Source organism: Mustela putorius, unplaced genomic scaffold, assembly GCF_011764305.1.
Source record: "Mustela putorius furo isolate JIRA1106 unplaced genomic scaffold, ASM1176430v1.1 tig00003858_pilon_pilon_pilon, whole genome shotgun sequence".
In the NCBI taxonomy this organism is placed as follows: domain Eukaryota; kingdom Metazoa; phylum Chordata; class Mammalia; order Carnivora; family Mustelidae; genus Mustela; species Mustela putorius.
This window is the reverse complement of record NW_025422010.1, coordinates 28198281-28220700: the sequence shown is the minus strand read 5'-3', so window position 1 is coordinate 28220700 and position 22420 is coordinate 28198281. Positions and strand designations below refer to the sequence as shown.

Sequence of the window (22420 nt, the reverse complement as noted above, 5' to 3'; positions counted from 1 at the left end):
ACATCTTTGACCCCTTTTTTAACATATTGTTTTCTTGCTGTTAAGTTTTCAGAGTACCTTGTACATTTTGAGTAACAGATCTTTATCTGATTTGTCTTTTGCAAGTATTTATTCCCAGTTTGTGGTTTGTTTTTCATTCTCTTGACTGTGGCTTTCATTGAGCTAAAGATTTTAATTTTAGTGAACCCAGCTTATCGATTATTACTATTGTTTTTTTCACAGATCATACCTTTGGTGGTGTATCTAAAAAGTTATTGCTGCGTCCAAGATCATCTAGGTATTCTTTTGTTATCTTCTAGGAGTTTTACGTTTTTGTAATGTACCTTTAGGTTTAATGGATCAATTTTGAGTTAACATTTGTGAAAGGTATAAAGTGCATCTGGCTTCCTTTCTTTTTGCATATGGATGTCCAGTTTTTCTGACATCATTTGTTGGAAATATTGTCTTTGCTTCATTGTGTTGCCTTTGCTTTCTTGTCAAAGACAAACTGATCATATTTCTGTGGGTCTACTTGTGGACTCTTTTTTGTTCCAGTGATCTATTTGTCTGTTCTTTTATCAGTGCTGCCCTGTCCTGAATAATGTAGCACTATAGTATGTTTTCATGTTGACTGTGTTTATGCCTCTTCCTTTTTTCTTTGTCAATATTGTGTTAGCTATTCTGGGCATTTTGCTTCTCCTTATAAATTTTAGAATCACTTTGTCAATATCCACAAAATAACTTGCTAGGATATTGGTAGTGATTGAATTGAATCTACAGATTGTGTTAGGATAAACTGACTTCTTGACAATATTGAGTCTTCTTATGTGTTAACATAGAATATTTCCACATTTATCTACTTCTTAAAATTTCATTCATCAGAGTTTTAGAGTTTTGCTTATATAGATCTTATGCATATATGACTAGATTTAATTATTTCTTTCTGGGGGAACTGATATAAATAATCATTGTGTTTTTAATTTATAATTTTACTTGTTCATTGCTAGCATATAGAAAAAAGGAGAAAATTGTTTATTCACAGTATGTCCTGCAATTGTACATAACAGCTTATTATTTTCAGGAGTATTTTTGTTAAATCTTTTAAATTTTTAAATATACAATTATGTCATCTGTGAAAAGCAGATTTATTTCTTCCAAATCTGTATATTTTTTACTTACTTTTTTAAATCAATGTATTTTTAAAGCTCTCTAGTACAATATTGAAAAGGAATGTTGAGATGAATCATCCTTGCCTATAACTGATCCTAGTAGGAAAGTTTTAGTTTCTCACCATAAACTTTTTTTTTAGCTATAGATGTTTTGTAAATATCCCATCTCCCCCAACACACACATTTTAGCTTATTGAAGCTATTATAGTGATTCTGATCTCACAAAATGAGTTAAGAAGCATCCCTCTGCTTTTGTCCTCTAAAAGAGATTGTAGAGATTTAGTATTATTTCTTCCTTAAATGTTTGATAGAATTTACTGGTGTACCCATGTGGGCCCAGTGCTTTCTGTTTTGGATGGTAATTAATTGTTAATTTCATTTCTTTAATAGAAGCATATTTAGATATGCTCTTGTATGAGTTTTGACTGGTTATGCCTTTTAAATAATTGTTCCATTTCATCAAGCTTATCTAATTTTTCAAAATAGAGTTTTTCATAGTATTCCTTTACTGTTTTTTTCAATATCCAAGGGATCTGTAGTGATCAGTGCTTTCATTTCTGATATCAGTAATTTGTGTCCTCTCTTTTTTCTTAGTTTATCTGGCTTTAGACTAATCAATTTTATTGATCTTTTCAAGGAATCACATTTTGGTTTCATTGATTTTTTTCCTATGATTTTCTGTTTCCAATTTTATTGAGTTCTACTTTTAATTATTCTTTTCTTTTGCTTAGTTTTAATTTAATTTTCTCTTCTTTTTAGAGTATTTTAAGGTTGAAATATAGATTATTGGTGTCAAGTCTGTCTTCTTTTGTAGTATATGCATTCAGTGCTGTAAATTTCTCCTTATGCACTGTTTTTGCTATATCCTACAAATTTTGATAAATTGTGTTTTTGTTTTTATGTAGTTCAAAATATTTATAAATTTTTCTTGAGATGTATTCCTTAGCCATATGTGTTTTAGAGATACATTGTTTGGTCTATATATTTTGGGATTTTCCAATGACCTTTCTGTTACTGATTTCTCGTTTAATTCCATTGTGGCCTAAAAGCAAACATTGTATGATTTCTAGTTTTTAAACCTTGTTTAGGTGTTTAGGGATTACTGTTTTTTTTTTTAATTTTTTTTTTATTTTTTATAAACATATATTTTTATCCCCAGGGGTACAGGTCTGTGAATCACCAGGTTTACACACTTCACAGCACTCACCAAAGCACATACCCTCCCCAAAGTCCATAATCCCACCCCCTTCTCCCAACCTCCCTCCCCCCAGCAACCCTGTTTGTTTTGTGAGATTAAGAGTCACTTATGGTTTGTCTCCTTCCCAATTCCATCTTGTTTCATTGATTCTTCTTCTACCCACTTAAGCCCCCATGTTGCATCACCACTTACTCATATCAGGGAGATCATATGATAGTTGTCTTTCTCCGCTTGACTTATTTCGCTAAGCATGATACGCTCTAGTTCCATCCATGTTGTCGCAAATGGCAAGATTTCATTTCAAACGTAGTGATCCAAAGGGGCACGAGCACCCGAATGTTTATAGCAGCAATGTCCACAATACCAAACTATGGAAAGAACCTACATGTCCATCAACAGATGAATGGATCAAGAAGATGTGGTATATATACACAATGGAATACTATGCAGCCATCAAAAGAAATGAAATCTTGCCATTAGGGATTACTTTTAATGCTAGAAAAAGACAATGAGTTATGTCCTTATAATGTTCTAAACCTATAATATTCACCAGTAAGAGCTTAAGTTTGTGATCTCATGAATGAGTGTAACAATATGTATATTTTACCTCTGTGTGATAATACTCTATATAAAACATTGAATTTGGAGCCTGACAAATATTCAAAGTATTGGGGATGAATAGTGTGAAGAATACTTCACAGAATGGGAATACCTTCACTCTTTAGGATAAAACAGTATTTAATAACCAACTCACATATTTACCTCCTCTAGACCATAGGAATCTGGTCTAGGACTTTATAGTTTAAACAGTTATATGATTTTGCTTGAGTTCTTTTTCAAATATTTATAACAACCCTTAACTCTTCTTTAGAGAAAAATCTTGGGCTTCCCTCAAATATATTTTGGGGGGATATTAAATATATTAAATATATATTAAATATATTAATGTCTGAGACAATGTCTGATTATACAGGACCTTCATCTGAGAAAAGTAAAAATCAAAAGTTTCTAAAAAACTTTCTTAGACATCGTAAATTTTACCACGTCAGGCCTTCTTAGAGAATGTCCTGTTCAATTAGCAATAAAATAGCTTTAGTAAGCCAAAATGTGATTTGTGTACTATACAGCTTCTATCATGATTTTGATTAAGACTGGTGATATTTTAAAACACTGAGAAAATGGGCATTCTAATAATTTATTTATTTTGATTCTTAAAGATTTATGCCTATTAGTCAAATTAAACCATATTACTCTTGACCCATGTAGCTTTTATTGAATTATAAGTTGATATTGCACCCTTGACTTTTAACAAAGGTTGATAAAAGTAATGGTCAAAATTGATTATTGCGGGGCGCCTGGGTGGCTCAGTGGGTTAAAGCCTCTGCCTTCGGCTCAGGTCCTGATCCCAGGGTCCTGGGATCGAGCCCCATGTCGGGCTCTCTGCTCACCAGAGAGCCTGCTTCCCTTCCTCTCTCTCTGCCTGCCTCTCTGCCTGCTTGTGATCTCTGTCTGCCAAATAAATAAATAAATAAATAATCTTAAAAAAAAAAATTAACCACTTCCCATGACATTATAAAAAAAAAATTGGTTATTGCTACTTGTTTTTTTAAATTAATGAAAGACGTCATATTGTTCAAGATGGTCAAAAACCTATGCACTTAATTTAGGTTAGATTTCAGAATTAAGAAAAAAATGTTCTTGATAAAACTATATTCCTTCTCTCCTTAATAATTGGCAGTCTCTAATGTTTCATATTTACTCCTGGTTTAAGCAGCTCAGAAACTCAGAATCATATATGCTGTAGATTGCAAACACAATCATTCGTCTTTATCCCTTTCTGTGTTCCATATTAACAGATTAGACCATGTACTCTTTTACTTTTGTTTCAGTGTTTTTAATTTACTAAGATTATTTCCTACTCCATTCAGAGATAAAATACTTTGCCAAAGTTAGGTCAGAGGAAGCCGTTACTATTATATTGGGAGCATTCACATTAATGGTAAATGTTTGCTGGGGAAAAGAGTTAAGGTAAAGACAAAACAGAAATAGTGTGAAGGTATATTGGCATTTAAGTCCTTAAAATGGCAGTTGTGTATTCCCTTAATCAAGCTTCAGAAGAGTTCATTTTCTTAACATATATGTGAGGGAGTAAATGTATTTAAAAATGTGATAAAAATAAAGCATTGGGCAGTCAGAATTCTTGATGGTGTAAAGCACTTGAGGACAAAATAAAACTTTATTTGCCTTGCTGGGAACATAACTTCCTTCCCAATTCTCCTGAATTAGAGTTTTGTTGTCAGACAAAAAAAAAGGGAGGGTAAATTGGCTTTAGTGTTTTCATTTAAATCTCTGAATTTTGATTCTACTTTTTCTCACCCTTTTCTAAGTGTAATGTGATTTTGTTGAAAGGGGATGGATTTTGGAGTCAGATGTTTTCTTAATTTGAATTCTGGTTCTGCTAATCATTTATTCAAGGAATATTAAGAATATTCACCAGTAAGAGCTTATGTTTGTGATCTCATAAATGAGTGTAATAATATGTGTATTGTACCTCTGTGTGATAATACTCTATATAAAACACTGAATTTGGAGCCTGACAAATATTCGGAAGTATTGGGGATGAACAGCGTGAAGAATACTGCACAGAATGGGAATACCTTCACTCTTCAGGATAAAACAGTATTTAATAACCAACTCACATATTTACCTCTGGAATCTGTCTCCTGATAAATATGTAGATTCTAAACAACACATTGAAAGTAATACTAGCTATTTGTTGACTGCTTAATGTGGATGTTGCCCCAGGCAAACTATTTTATATGTTTTGTCTTCTTCTACTCCTGGAATAATTTTGTGGAAAAGAAGTGTTATCCCAATTTTACATATTTGAAAACTAATACTTGATAATTTTTTATTGATATAGCACCCATGATAACCTGTACTCTGTATAAATTGGTAGAAACTTTCTGGAAAGTATTTTATCAATATATGTAAAAACCTTTTATCTATTTTCAAAAACTTTCATTATTAAAATATCAAAACACACACACACACAGAGTAGTCAATATTATATCTGTTTCAGGTACATGACATGATTCAACAATTCTAAACATTAACAGTTCTGACCACTATAAGTGTAATTATCATCTGTTACCATACGATGTCATTACAATATTATTAACTACATTCCCTATGCTATACTTTTTGTCTCTATGACTTATTTATTTCACAACTGGAAATTTGTGTCTCTGAATCCCTTTCATCTATTTCTTGCATCCACCCATGCTTCTCCTCCTCTGACAGCTACCAGTTTGTTCCCTGTATTTAAAAATTTGTTTCTCTTTGCTTGTTTTAAATTCCACATATAAGTAAAATCATGCGGTATTTGTCTTTCTCTGTCTGACTTATTTCACTTAGCATGATGTTTTCTTTTTTTTTTTTTTTAGATTTTATTTATTTATTTGACAGAGAGAGATCACAGTAGGAGAGAGGAAGGGAAGAGATCACAGAGAGAGGGGGGGGGAAGCAGGCCCCCTGCTGAGCAGAGAGCCAGATGTGGGACTTGATCCCAGGACCCTGAGATCATGACCTGAGCAGAAGGCAGCGGCTTAACCCACTGAGCCACCCAGGCGCCCCAGCATGATGTTTTCTAAGTCCATCCATGTTGGTACAAATGGCAAGATTTCATCATTTTTTATGGCTGAGTTATATCCTGTTGCATATATGTATATCATATCTTCTTTATCCATTCACCTGTTGAAGGACACTGAGATTGCTTCTGTATCTTGGCTATTGTGATTAATGCTGCAGTGAACATAGGGGTACATGTATATTTTTGAGTTAGTGTTTTTGTTTTCTTGGGATAAAAGCTTGATAGTAGAATTAGTGGATTGTATGGTATGTATATTTTTAATTTATTGGGGAACCTCCATACTCTTTTCCATAGTGGTTGCACCAATTTATATTCTCACTGACAGCATATGAGGCTTCCCTTTTTTCCATATTCTTGTCAACACTTGTTATTTCTTGTCTTTTTGATTTTAGCCATTCTGCCTGGTGGAAAGTCATATCTCATGGTTTTGACTTTCACTGATGATTAGTGATATTGAGTATCTTTTCATGTGTCTGTTGGCCATTTGTATGTCTTCTTTGGAAACATGTCTATTTAGGTTTTCTGCCCATTGTTTAATATTATTTGGTTTTTTGGTATTTAATTGTAGAATTCTTTTATATACTTTGGATGTTACCCCTTATTGGATATAACATTGGAAAATATCTTTTCCAGGCATTCAATAGACATCCTTTCATTTTGATGATTTGTTTCCTTTGCTGTGAAAAAAGTTTCTTATTTTGGTGTAGTCCCAATTGTTTATTTTTGCCTTTGTTTCTTTTGCTTGAGGAGACATATTCATAAATATGTTGCTCAGGCTGATGTATAAAAGATCACTACCTGTATTTTCTTTTAGGAGTTTTATTGTTTCAGGTCTCACATTTAAGATCTTTAATCCATATTATTTTTGTTTTTGACATAAGATAGTGGTTCAGTTTCACTCTTTTGAATGTAGTTGTCCAGTTTTTGTCAACATCATTTATTGAAGAGACTGCCTTTTCCTTATTACATATTTTTGCCTCCTTTGCCACAGGTTAATTGACCATATAACCATTGGGTTTATTTCTGCACTCTTTATTCTGTTCCACTGATCTATGTTTTTGTACCAGTTCTAAATTGTTTTGATTACTGTAGCTTTATAGTATATTTTGAAATCTGGAATTATGGTACCTCCAGCTTTGTTCTTTCTCAAGATTGCTTTGGTTACTAAGCTCTTTTATGATTCCATACAAATTTTGGGATTATTTGTTCTAGTTCTGTGAAAAATACTGTTGGTATTTTGATAGGGATTGCATTGAATCTGTAGATTAGTATTTTGTGTAGTATAGATATTTTAACAACATTTATTTTTCCATTTCATGAGCATGGTGGATCATTTCATTTGTGTTGTCTTCACTTTCTTTCACCAGTGTCATACAGTTTTTAGAGTATAGGTCTTTTGCTTTCTTGGTTAAATTTATTCCTGATATTTTATTATTTTTGATACAATTTTAAATGAGATTGTTTTCTTAATTTTGTCTTCTGCTACTTTATTATTAACCTATAGAAATTAACAGATTTCTATGTATCATTTTTATGCTGCAACTCTACTGTCTTCATTTATTAGTTCTAATAATTTTTAGTAGAGTCTTTAGGGTTTTCTATATATAGTATTATGTCATCGCTAAATAGTGACAGATTTACTTTTTCTTTAACCAATTTGGATACTTTTGATTGTTTTTTCTTGTCTGATTGCTGCAGCTGGGACTTTCAGTACTATGTTAAATAAAAGTGGTGATTGAGGACATGCTTGCCTTGTTCTTGATATAAAGGAAAAGCTTTCAACTTTTCACCACTGAATATGATATGAGCTATTGGTTTGTCATGTATGGCCTTTATTATGTTGGAATATGTTCTCTCTAAACTTACTTTGTTGAGAGTTTTAAATCATGAACGCTGTTGGATTTTGTCAGATGTTTTTTCTGCATCTGTTGAGGTCATCATATGGTTTTTATCCTTCATTTTGTGTTAGTGACATGTCATGTTGACTGATTTGTGGATATTAAACCAGTGCATATGGAGTACTTTATATACATTTGTAATCTATAGTTAATTAACATCATTTCTAAAAATAAGACTTAAATAAAATCACCAGATAACAAAGATGAATAGACTACTAAGATACATGTTAGGTGTGTTTATAACAGTTACATAATAACAATAGGAAAATATGCTCCAGGAGGACAAGAACTGTTTTGTACACTGCTGCATCTCTATACCTAGAACAGTGCTTAAAACAAAGTAGGTACTCAATAAATGTTTATGGAAAGCATGAATACATAGTTAACACATACTGGGAAAACTAAATACACAAATTTTCCAGTAATACAATAGTTGTTAAAATATGTGAGTACAAGGATAAATTGAAAATTCACTCAGTTTTTAATTTTAAAAAATGGAATTTTTTTAGTGGCTGAGAAAGGTCTTACTAGGCTGACTCTCTACCAAAGATAACAATTTTAATGCCTGGACCTAAAAAGAAATACAACAAAAAGTAACAATGCGTATCTCTGGGTTTGTGGATTCAGGTTATTTTAATTTTATTCTTTGTAATTTAAAAATGTTTCTAAAGATGGTGGGGTTATGGACATGGGGTGGGGGGCAGTGCAGTGTGTGCTGTAGTGAGTGCTGTGAAGTGTACCAGCTCCAACTTGTTTTGATTACTGTAGTACCCCTGGGGCTAAAAATACACTATGTATTTATTAAAAATTTTTAAAAATTAAAAAAATGTTTCTAAAGAAAAAAATCACATATTTTCATAGAAAAAGAAAGATAAAATAGTACCCTTATGTTTATTTTTAAAGAATCAGTTTTGGTTATTGGACTTTTTCTTAGCATCCTGGCCACTAAACAGTACTTTAACAATGTAGAGCAGGAGCTGCTCTGCCCAACTCAGTTCTTTGCAGAAATACTAAATTTTTCTTTATGGTCATAACTCTTAATTTTAAAGTCTATTTATTTCTGTCCCTGGTCTTAGACCTTTTTAATAATTTGAGTTCTCCAACTTTTGTCTTAGGTCCCCTCCATCACTGGAAAGCAGACTGATGCTACTTTCTTGATTCTGAGCTTATATCAATTTTTATTTAGTATTAACACCTCTTTTCTCTTTAAAATTGTGTTTCTGGACACATAGCATCCTTATATTGCTCTTCAGTTCTTGGACCTAGAATAGGCGTCTCTCCAGTAGAATAGCTCTTTGCTGCCACCTTCTGGTTTTTGGCTGCTAAAGCCAGGCAGCAGGTCAAAGGTGACTGTTTCTGTGTAGGCTGTTCCTAGCATCTGAGAATGCTCCCCCTTTTCTTTGGTTTCTTTCAAGCTCTTCACTGTGCTCTTTTGATATATTTTATTCTCCAAAACCAGAATTAACGAGTTGTTACAGAGACTTTATGTCTCCGAAGCCAAAACTTTATACTAACTTTTAGCAGAGAAAGCTTTTTGATCTCCTCTCTAGAGAATATCAGAATATCAGAATATCTAGAATAGTAGAGGGGGCAGCCACAGCCTTTATGGATGAAGAAAGTACCCAAAGAAGTGATAAGCATGGAAGAGGCTGCCTTTCCCCCAAAGCAGAGTAAGGTCTAACAGGAGAGAGTGTGGCTGTGTCTCAGAGGATGACCACAAGCAGCCACTTGCCAGATGCCTGAGAATTTGATGGAGGTTAAATGGAGTTTGAAGGGAGTTTCTGGGTAGAGAACTTGGCTGGAGGGTAAGCACCATTGGTCTTCTACATACCAGCTGGCAGCAATTCTGTGGAAAGAAGAAAATAACTGGAATCAGAACAAGGATGTGAAGCGCCTTACTGCAGCTTTGTAAGCCCCTCCACTGCCCTCTATTGACAAAGCCCAGCTCTACGCCAGCTGGCAAAAGAAAACTACATGTACAGCTCCAGCATCTCAAATTAGAGTTAAGAGTGGATATAGAACTAAGAGGCAATAATTAGATGACTGGCACAAAGATGTAGTTCACATGCAAATTTCTCTAGTTTGGTTGATTTCTGTATGTAACTTAGCACCACACATTCCATTTATCTCATAACTTTTGAGTCTGCTTTCCTCTTCAACAAATTTGTTGAGATCCTAGACCTGTTACTTTGGAGCTCTTACTATGGATTTATTTTTTGTTCATTGTTAGATTCAGGTTAAACACTTTCAGCAGGAATATTAAGTAGTTACAATATTGTGTCAGTGAAACATCACAAAGCACATGGTATAAGTTTGTCTCATTATTATTGATAGTAAGTTTGAGCATTTGGTTAAAGTTATGACCAACAGATGTATTCATTTTCCTGTTGTAATTAATAAGTACTCAATTGAGCAAAATTTTAAGAACACATCGTTGCTTTGTTTCCAAATAAAGAGAATATACTTCAATTTAGCATCTATTGGTAATTCTTGGCTGAATCCATTATTGTAATAGTTGTGAAATGGCAATTGTTTTGGGCTTTCATTCCCTTTACAATGAACTGGCAATGAGAACTGAGAAGTCTAGCTCAAGCTGGGTTGCAGACCATGTTCATAAATGTGGCCCATTTTGATTCAGTTCTGTGATTCAGGCACTTACCTCTGCATTTCCTACCACTTCACCTGTTTCACCTGTCTCAGGAAAACATCCTTGTAGGCCTGGTTTCACTCTCCATCCTTAATATGCTGTTTATAAATAAAAATATGTGTGATTATGGTATTTTAATGGATCTTGAGTTTCTCATTATATAAAGAGATTTTTTAAGAAACACAATTTTGAGTTTGAAAGAAACTTAAACTTTTACAGTTTAACTATCCAACCTTGGGATCAAAAGCAGTTTGTTGTTAATGCATTTATTCAACAAATTATTTACTTAGAAAATGTTTTTACAACTACTATATAACTCTGTCACTCTCCAGCCTCTCTTCTTGAACATTTTCAATAATAGTTCAGCTGGTATTGTACTTAGAAGACCACACGCTGTCTCTTGTGTTAAGTCTACAGTATTATGTATCCATTTAATCCTGTTACTGATTTTAGCAGCTACGTGGTACATGTTGCATAATTAAAAGGCAGTATTTCTGATTGTGAGGTAATGTCAAGCATAACTATGGAGAGTTCAAATCTATCCACATATTTTTGAACCCTAACTTCGAAGGAATGATTTTTTTTTTTTTAAGAAAAAAATTTATTCTAGCCAAATGGAGAACCGGATCACATTTTACAAACTTCAGACGTAAATTATGTCTATTGTGTTTTCAAATTTAATGTGTGCCTCCAGAAAGTTATATTAAAAACAAACTGATTGTTATTTAAAAAGGAATTGAAGACTGGTTAGTTTTCCCTTTTTGGTTACCTTGATATTTTAGTTCAGTGTTATAAAGTACAAACTGAACTGAACTGAAATTCGTATTCTTTTTCTTGGGATTGTATCACTTACTAACTTTGCTTCAAATAACATCAGAAGTTTTGTTTGGCTTGTTGATTGGTTTTTGTTTTTTTGTAATACTACATTTTAATGAATATTTTACTCTTTATTATAATATAAATAAGATGTATCTTGTTTTAGCAATTGTCTTTAATAAGGTTTTCTGATATTCTACAAATAAAACCTCCTTTTTTAAAATTTTGGTAATTTGTAGGGTAGAGAAGAATTCCTGAAAAAACTCACACGAGGTGAAATAGCTAATGGAATGATGATTCAGGTAATCCTAATTTAGTTTCAATATTTTATTCTTCCTTTAATTTGCATTTTACTTAGCATTTTAAATTTGCCTGTAATGAGGCATCTTTTCACTACTTGGTTTGCAAGCCAGCAGTTTTCTCTCCTTAGCTGATGACAGTTGCCCTCTGTGTACGACTAGCAGTGTCTGATCATGCATAAAGAAACTGACCTCCCATACACATATCTCATTTTGTGGCTTAATGGGAATTTCTGCCAGTCTAGTAAAAGGGCAGTGAGATCTTATTCCTAAGTGTCTCTTTAGTTTGCTTTGTGATGATGTTATGTTTTCTTTACTTTTAGTGCCTTTCAATGGAATTTATTTAACACTGAAAGAAAAATATGCTACAATATTTCTTTTTTTTTTTTTAAACACTTTTATTTATTTATTTGGCAGAGAGAGACACCGCAAGAGAGGGAACACAAGCAGGGGGAGTGGGAGAGGGAGAAGCAAGCTTCCCGCTGAGCAGGGAGCTAGATATGAGGCTCCATCCCAGAACCCTGGGATCATGACCTGAGCCAAAGACAGACGGTGAACACCTGAGACACCCAGGCGCCCCTGCTACAATATTTCCATATACAAATTTTGAAATTAAATTATTATATCTAGCAAAATCAATTTTAATTTTTTTTTAATCTCTATCACTTGCATATGCTTTGGAATCAGGGTTGGGTGTTTTGATGCTTGGCATGTTTCTAGAATGCCTCCCTTTTGGAAATAAATAAATATTTAAAATTATGAAAATAAAATCAAGAGGCAAAACAGTCAAAAACAGTGTTATTTTATATACTTCTTTGAGATTATCTGGACCTCTGGCCTTCTTCCATATAAACACTAATTGTGATTTCTTCTGTTAGGAAATTCAGTATTTTCAAACATATAAAAGCAGTGTTTTTCTATTTCTATATGCTGGAAATGCCAAATTTTCTGATTTATTTTTCTATGAATATATATGATCAGTAATTCCGTAATCTTCTAACCCTCTCTGCTTCATATTTGTCATTAACTTCTTGTTCATTGGTTTTATTGGACCTTAGATGACAGGAATTACATAGATTTCAATATTTGATGTTACTGTGCTTCTTAACCTTATTATCCTCCCATACTTACTTAAGAATGTTTGACTTTTTATTGTCTATATTAAAATTTTCTCTCATTTTTTTCTAATAATAATTGTGTGTCATATAAATATGCTATATTCATACCTATTGCTTTTTATGGTGGCATATATATTTTTTTAATTTTTAAATAGCAACAAAAACTACTGCCTGGCTCAGGATTGAGACTCAATAAACATTTATTTTTTTTAAGTTTTTAATTCCAGTTAGTTAACTCATAGTGAAATATTAGTTTCATGTGTACCATATAGGGATTCAGCAATTCTGTACAAATGTACTTTACAAAAGTACTCCTCAGTCCCCATGTTTAGGTAATTAATAACTGAATGAATTATTTAAAATCTGGCAGAAAAAACTGTATTCCATCCAAGAAGAACAGATACTTGAGAGGCGGGATCTTTTGGAAAATAAAGCAATGTGTACCCTAGCACTGGCAAAACTTGGGACACCTCTACTTCAACTAGAAGCAGATGCTATAAGAATCAGAACTATCCACAAAGAACATTCTGATGTAAGCATTTATAATTAATCCAGAAGCTAATTTCCAGGAACATTTAAGTCAACAAACCATGTATGTGATTTTACATTATTACTTGGAATATTATGATTTCACATAGAAAGACATAAAAGCATGAACAAAATATGTATTTTACGACCACACAACTAATCTATAGTGGAACTACATAGCAAGACTATGAATGCTATTACCGGGAACCCCATACTCTATATTAGCGTGTACTTAGGCAAACAGTTTTCAAATAAAATGAGTAGTGATTTATTTGGTGTGATTGCCCACTATGTTAAATTTAATTCAAAGTCTTTACTGCTTGTTAATAAAATGCTAAAGCTATGTTTGCTCAAATGTAAAATATAATGCATCTTGACATTTTTATGGCAAATATTTGATGTATGTAGAAGAAGTTAAGACACCTAGGATGAAAAATAAAGCAAATGTCGATAAAATATTTTCAAAACAACTAGTTTATGGCAGTAACTGATATTGCTAGCCCTTCCCAAAGAAAAATTAAGTAGAAAAATATGTATGCATCATGTCATTAGTCTTTTGGAAAAGTAGAGGGTGTGGTAAGAGTTATATATTCTTGTCCTTAGATGCAGGGAGAACATACATATATTCATTTGGGCCATTTTGGCAACAGGATTTTTTTTTTCTTTGTAAATGATGATGTAATTTTATATTCTGAGTCTTTAAAAATTTTCAGCTTTTTTAAATTTAAAAAACTTTATGATTTAGAAAATGTTCCCATTATGAAAGTTTATTTTGATCTTCAAAGTCTCCCTATGAAATGGCCAAGACAGAGTTTATCTGGATTACAGACTTCAGAAAACTTGGGCCTAAATGTGTGAAGCAGCTTGTACAAGGCCATAAAACATGGCAACAAACAAATTCTGAGTATACTACTATACTCAGGGCTCTTAATTGCTTATCCTAGAGCTCACGTAATGAATATATAACCACTACTAACACCTAGTGAGATAAATGATTTTAATAATGGCTCCTCCTTACATTAGTGATGGAAATTTATTAATTGCTTCAAAAGGCTCAGTATAATCATCTGAGTTTAATGAATTCCTGCAAAGATTAATGACTTTTATTCCCCCTCATTTTCTAATAGCCATTGTTTTATCTCATCTTATACTTGGGTAATCATTTTTGTTTTTATTATGTTTTAGTTTATAAATTATAAGAACTATCAATGTAACACAAACTCTTGAAAACAATAAGTTTTTATGTACTTTTGGTAATGATTGCTAACAATTTGTATTTGCAGTTTCCGTTTTGGTTAAGATATTTTAAATATCATGGTGAAAACTTGCAATTTCTTTGTGAGTTTTTTAGTTTTTTTATTTAGCTAAAATTGCTTAGGTTTTTGTTTTCTCCAATAATTCATAATGGAATATTGGGATGTGGATATCATAATATGTTTTTGTAATTCATGTTTGGTGGTCCTTTTCCCTTATACATATATATACATATATATATATATAGTTATTATTAATATAGCCACTTGGAAACTATTTGGTCTAACCTGGGATAATTGGATTGCAAATGTTACACATCTTAATTTCTGAATGTCTTCTAGATATTAAATGATATAATTGAGAGGAGAGACTATGTTAAAAGAAACGTGGAAAGAACTAAGCAAAAATTACGAAGAAGGGGGAAGAAAACTCGTGATGCAATAACAGAAACTGAGGTAAGAAATTTAACATAAAAAATAATTTTGAATTTACAACTTCTTTATGTCAATGAAAACTTTTCAAGCAAATTTATTTTAGGTGGATGCCTCTCATTTCTAATTGGTTACAGTAAGTAGTTTCTATACACATACACACACATACACGCACCATACATGCACACACAAACAGTCTCTGTGTCTTCATTTTTTCTCTTACAGTGGTTTTCCCATTGTACTAGTGCATCCTCCTGTAAACCTATCCTACAAAGTAGGGGTAAGGATTTGTATTGTATTAAATAGTACTGTGTTTCTACAGATGGGACCAATATACAGACTGAAACATCTGTTAATATCCGACATCTCAGTTACCCTCAAGCTGGTGTATAGGCAGCATGAACAAGTAATCATATATCAAAAGGGCTTCAGGGCTTTTTCCAAATTAGAAATATTTTCTCCTTGAAAATCTTCTTCTCTTTAATATTCTGTCTTTAGAGAATCTCTGGGTATGGGGAAGTAGAGACAGTCCATTGTCTTTAACCTGCTGTACTCTGGATATACTTTAAAGGTAGCACCAAGTGGATTTGTTGGTGGACAGCATGTTGGCTATGAGATAGAGGTGTAATCATATCACTTTTTTTTTTCCAGGATCAGGTTGGTTTTTTTTAATATAATTTTTTTTTCTTAACATATAATGTATTATTAGCCTCAAGGGTACAGGTCTGTGAATTGCCGAGTTTACACACTTCATAGCATATTCCTTCCCCAATGTCCATAACCCCTACCCTCTCCTTACCCCACTGTACTAAGCCACAAAAGAAATGTAAACATTATCAAGGAAAATAGTAGTAATAATAACACCAGATACTGTTTTTTTGCATGTTCTCTGTATACCAAGCACTATTATAAGTGCTCAGACACATTAACTCATTTAAATTTCATAATAACTCTGTGAAGTTTATGCTATTATTATCCCCATTCTACAGTTGAAAAATCTCATATCTTATTTTCGAATTAGCTTGTTCAGTTTCACACAGCTCATTAATGGAGGAGTTGAGATTCACTAAATCCAGCACTGGCCTTAGAGTCTATACTATTACATTATTCTGGTCAGATCATACAGGTTACTTTTGTTGAATACAATGAAGCAAAATCATAACTCAAAAAAAATAAAATAAAATAAAACAAAAAAGAAAACAGATTACTTGAAATATTTTTTAAGTTACTTTTTTTCATCATTTGTATCTGTGTTAAGGAATATTTAGAAGCACAAATTGTTTACAAATGATTGATGATGAACTATACAGCAAAAATTACAGAACAGGCCAAGGTAATACATTAGTGTTACCAATAAATTATCTTGGTAAGAAAAACTTGAAGTACCTAGCATACCTTATATAATTTATTTATAAAATACAAATAATGGAAACTGGATAAAGAGGGAAAGTCACAACAAAAGTAGAATAAAAATTATAGAATAAATGTAAATTTGTCTATGCCACTGACCACAAGAACAAGCACAGGGGCACTTGGGTGGCTCAGTCGGTTAAGCCTTCTACTGTTGATTTCAGCTCAGGTCATGATCTCGGGGTTGTGAGATTGAGTCCCTCGTTAGGCTCACCTGAGGTTCTCTTATGCCCTCTCCATGTGCCCCTCTCCCCTAGCTTGCATGTATACATATTCTCTCTCTAAAAGCAAAAAAGAACAATAACAACCACAACAACAAAAAGAGAAAACAACAACAACAAAAAAAAAAAAAAACATGCACAGATACTTTGCAGGCCCCCCCACAAAGATGAGATGCAGACCATAAGAAAGTATAGAAAACTTCTAAATTCACTCTGTAATAGTATAATTCTGAGACTGTAACTGAAAAATACTAGCTTGAAAAAAAAATCTAAAGAAAAAAAATCTAAAGCAAAATCTAAAGGAAAATCTAAAGAAAACCTAAAGAAAAAATCTAAAAAATCTAAAGAAAAAATCCAAAAATAAAATCTATAGGTGGTGTCACTTATGAACTCAGATGACAAACTCTGTTATCAGTGAACTAAATTTTTACAGTGTATTATGCAAAGTAACATTCCTTTGAAGAATGTGAAGATCAGGGTGGCTCAGTTGGTTAAGCCGCTGCCTTAGGCTCAGGTCATGATCCCAGGGTCCTGGGATTGAGTCCCACATCAGGCTCCTTGCTCAGCAGGGAGCCTGCTTCCCCCTCTCTGCTGCCTGCCTCTCTGCCTAATTGTGATCTCTCTCTCTGTCAAATAAATAAATAATATCTAAAATAAAAAAAAAAGAATGTGAAAATGAGTCAGCATAAACAAATATACAGCTGACACTTGAAAAATGCAGGGTTTAGGCTGTGCCACGTGTAACTTTTGACTCCCCCAAAACTTCTAATAGCCTGTTATTGACTGGGAGCTTTGCTGATAACGGATAGTTGGTTGACAAATAATTTTTATGCTATAGATATTATATACTGTATCTTTATGTTAAAGTAAGCTAGGCAAAAAAATGTTATTAGGAAAATCATAAGGAAGAAAAAATACATTTACAGCAGTGTGCCGTTAAAAATCTGCATGTGAGCAGACCTGCAAGTTCAAACCTGTGTTGTCCAAGGATCAACTGTACTACTATGATTCAGTACATTTTCAGAAATGAAAGATAACCTAAAATATTTAATAAAACACTATAGCCACTAATGATTTTCAGAAAGACTTATCTAGAAATAGAATGAAAACATCCTTATCTTGATAATGTGTCATAGATTTTCTACCAGTATTTTCCAGCTAACGCTCTACTTATTGGTGAAAGATTAAAAGTGTTTCGCTATTGTCGGAAATGACAGATGCTGGCGAGGATGCGGAGAAAGGGGAACCCTCCTCCACTGTTGGTGGGAATGCAAGCTGGTGCAGCCACTCTGGAAAACAGCATGGAGGTTCCTCAAAATGTTGAAAATAGAACTGCCCTATGATCCAGCAATTGCACTATTGGGTATTTACCCTAAAGATACAAATGTAGTGATCCAAAGGGACACATGCACCCGAATGTTTATAGCAGCAATGTCCACAATAGCCAAACTATGGAAAGAACCTAGATGTCCATCAACAGATGAATGGATCAAGAAGATGTGGTATATATACACAATGGAATACTATGCAGCCATCAAAAGAAATGAAATCTTGCCATTTGCAACAACATGGATGGAACTAGAGCGTATCATGCTTAGCGAAATAAGTCAAGCAGAGAAAGACAACTATCATATGATCTCCCTGATATGAGGAAGTGGTGATGCAACATGGAGGCTTAAGTGGGTAGAAGAATAAATGAAACAAGATGGGATTGGGAGGGAGACAAACCATAAGTGACTCTTAATCTCACAAAACAAACTGAGGGTTGCCGGGGGGAGGGGGTTTGGGAGGATTATGGACATTGGGGAGGGTATGTGATTTGGTGAGTGCTGTGAAGTGTGTAAACCTGGTGATTCACAGACCTGTACCCCTGGGGATAAAAATATATGTTTATAAAAAATAAAAAATTAAAAAAAAAATAAAAATAAAAAAAAAATAAAAAAATAAAAAAAAAAAAAAATAAAAAAAAAAAAAAAAATAAAAGTGTTTCCATTAAAATCAGGAACAAAAACATTCAGACAAGTTTCTACTACTCAGCATACTACTGTTATTGACAACAAATTATTGTTAACAAGTCACAAAGGAAAAATCTATGTGTCAAACACGGCAATGGAAAACCACCCAGTTCTCATGTCCACATTTAAATACTAGTTTAAAAAAATATTAACTAAACATGGCCAAAGGTGGTATGTTTAATAAATATAACAAATTTCAATGAAGAATATGAGCTAACACATTCTTTGTGTGTGCTCTCAATATTATAGAAGGTACTAGGAGTTGAAGGGCTAGAGAAGAAGGGCTAATTTTCTTTTTTTGTCCTTCAAATAAGTTTGTCTTTCCAATCACTGTTAAGCACTTAAGATATATTAAACATTTTTGAAATTTGCCAGAATTGGAGAAGTAAAAGGAGAACTTTGTTCACTCAAAAAGTTCGTCATCTTGTTGGGGAACAGACAAGGTCATAGAGAGCATTAATACGCTGTGACCAAAGCCATGACAGCAGTATAATGAGGTGGAAGAGTGTCATGGAGGAGGAAACCTGACTGAACTGAGGGAACTGGGGAAGGTTTTTCAGAGGTTATATCTAAAAATGAGAATTACTAGTAGAGTAAATGAAGGTTAAATACTTATAGTACCATGCTGTTGTGGAGTATAGATGAAACACAAAAAGCCTTAAAAAATTATTGTCACTGGAGATGATTCTTCTTCTTCCTATTATTATTATTATTATTATATAATTTTAAAATTGATGAAGAAATGAAGTAAGGGCATTTTAGAAACAGGTGCTGTTTGAAAAGCAAAGATATGGAATAGTGCTATGTGTTTGTGGAATTGCAAGTAGTTTGGTATGACCAGAGAGCAGGGTACCCATTATAAGAGAGAAAAGAGATGAAGCTAGTGAGATGGGCAACACACAGATGAAGAAATGGCTCATGTGCCATGCTGTTGAACTCCAAAATGTTGTAATGTCAAACATTGTTAATAGCATTTATTAAGTACTTTGATGCTGATAGGGGTACAAGCCATACTATAGACCCTATTTCTGTCTTCTAAGAACTTGAGTTCTAAGACAAATAATTTTTAAGACAAATAATTCTATCTTTTACTGTGCATAAGCATTTCAGTCATGGGCCAAGCTAAACCTGGGCCATTACTGAATTTTTACTCTTTTAACCCCAGTTTAAATCTTGGGCATAGATTCTAAACTTATTATGTTTAGATAATTTAAGAAATAAATCTTAAATAAAAATCTTAAAATCCTAAAATTCTTAATCTAAAATCTTTTTTAAAATCTTAAATAAAAATTAAAAATATAATTTGAAGTTAATAATTCAGAATTTGAATATAATCTTTATTACCTAATATTTTTTAAATATGTGACTTAAAAAGTTTTAGGAAGATAAGGAAATGATGAAACATGTTTTATAATAAAACATTTATTAACTGCAGTTCAGATTTTTAGATTCTTCCCGGGCGGGACATGAAAGTACTCTTGGGTTGGAAAACCTCCAAATTCCTGAAACCTGTGTCCCCCAGGGCTAGAGAAAGAAATAAGCCAAAGAATGGTCATTTCATGTCATTACATGTGCTTTTTTATGCCTTTATTCCCTTTTGTTCTGATGGCACTTCGGCATTTATCAAAAGACTTACAAATGGCTATTGGGGGTAGGGAGCAAACTTCTGCTCATTGCACGTGTGCAGGTTTGTACTCCTGATTGACACATGACATCTAACTGCTTCTCTCTAAACTCAGCTCACTATAATGATGTTTCTGATATTTTTGATGCCATGGACAGCAATGTGCTGTTCACGTTTACCAAAGCCTCACTGATGGTACCTATTAAAGTGGCAAAAGACCATTCTTGGCTTTTCATTGCTGTCTGCAGTGAACGCACTGTCTCCTTCTGTCCTTTAGTGTAGAGTCTTCTGACACCACCTTCAGCACAGCTGAACTGGCTGGTATGGTCTAAGTTGTTGATACCATTGCTTCTGATGTCTTCTGAGTTTCCTGTGGGAATCTTTCTTCAAGATTAAGGCATGAATTATGGAATCTGACCTAAAATTCAAACTTAGTGGTAGCATGATGTACCCAGAGCTGCCCATCCTCTTTGACTCCTACTTACTTACTTTATTCCATACTAGTACTTCTTCACACTTTGTGGGGGTGGGGAATTGACTTTTTTCCCTAGTAATAATCTAATAGCCTATTGGTCGCATTGAAGAATCCTAGTAAACCATCTTTCAGCTACATTCAGATGTTAAAAACAAGCAAACCAAAAAACCCTCATTTATCAGTAGACTAATTCCAGAACTTTCAGAAAAAGAAACAAAGGGAAAGTATGAAAATGCAAATGCAGTACACAGTGTTGAAAGTCATGGACAAATAGCAGAGTTTTATAGGAAAATAAATGTAAAAGTTTAGCCTTTCTTCTTGAAATCTGTAAGAGCAGAGAAAGAATCAGAGAGCATATGGGGGAAAGTGGGAGAAAATAGGAGCAAAGGGAGCAGTTGATATCTGAAATCATTTGGGAGAGTAGCGCTAATTAGAAGCCATGCCAAATGTGGGGCACAGCATTCAGTAAATCAGTCATCCGATCAGTAAATCATTCAGTCAATACGAAAATCAAGTGATGAAAGGATCATGCAAAAAATAGATGCAAAATCAAGTCTTCAGTTTGGACTTGCACAAGCCAGCTTTGGGAAAGTATACTGGTATTAGACATTGACTTGTTTTGTTTGAAAGATCAGGACCATGTATATCCTTGCCCACCTTCATTGTACATGTTTGAGGACTAGTAACCACATGTTTATATATTTTTTAAGACTTTATTTATTTGAGAGAGAGAGAGAAAGAGAGAGGGACGTCATGAGCAGGGAGAGGGGTGGAGGCAGACTTTCCCACTGAGCAGGGAGCCCCATGTGGGACTTGATCCCAGGACTCTGAGGTCATGACCTGAGCTGGAGGCAGACACTTAACCAACTGAGCCACCCAGGCACCCCATCAACCTGTTTATATTTTGAAAGGACATGCCCTTAAGGTGTCCTTATATTGGAGTATGTGGAGGGGAACACAGTAAGGGTAGAGAGAGTAAAATGGAGGCAGAGGAAGAGAGATGTGGTGAGAGAGACATATAGTTCTAAGCCATCTTTTAAAGATTTTATTTTTTTATTTATTTGAAAGAGATAGAAAGCACAGAAGCAGGGGGAGTGGCAGGCAGAGAGAGGGAGAAGGAGAAGGAGAAGCAGACTTCCCAGTGAGTAGGGAGTCTGATGTGGGACTCGATCCCAGGACCCTGGGGTTGTGACCTGAGCTGAGGGCAGACGCTTAACAACTGAGCCACCCAAGCACCCCTCTAAGCCATTTTTTGATAATCTTATCTGATAAAACTATGGAGAAGAGAAAGAACATAAACCTAAGTTGTTATTTATACTGTTAACAAGTTTCTATTTGCTTTTAATTATTTACGTGGCCAAATGTAATTGTGTCCTTAAGTTGCAAGGATTTGAAAATTCTAGTATTTAAAATAAAACATCCTTTAATTTCTTTTCCAGGAAAAACACTCAATGATTTTTAGAGAAATAGAGAATACAAAAAGTAAAACGATTATTTATCTTTCAAAAATAGAGAAGTTGAATAAGAACTTAAAAGAAAAAGAGAAAGAAAGTAATATTTTTGCTCAGACACTTGAGAGTTTAAAGTAAGTACTTAAATTTTATCAAAATATTAAGTATTCAATATATTATTTTTAAAAGAGATAAGGTCAAATTTCTTTAAGGTTTATTCTTAAAATGGTCCATT

At 33.5% G+C, this 22420-nt stretch overlaps 1 protein-coding gene across 2 annotated transcripts in view; it reads left to right on the top strand.

Moving 5' to 3' along the window:
• Positions 1 to 22420, top strand: part of CCDC178 (coiled-coil domain containing 178) — a 442343-nt gene that overhangs the window by 155040 nt on the left and 264883 nt on the right. For both annotated transcript variants that reach the window (XM_004742898.3, XM_004742897.3), the window contains 4 exons: positions 11599 to 11661; positions 13147 to 13308; positions 14900 to 15013; positions 22174 to 22319. In XM_004742898.3, the coding sequence (XP_004742955.1) occupies positions 11599 to 11661; positions 13147 to 13308; positions 14900 to 15013; positions 22174 to 22319 (485 nt within the window). The remainder of the gene's footprint in view (positions 1 to 11598; positions 11662 to 13146; positions 13309 to 14899; positions 15014 to 22173; positions 22320 to 22420) is intronic.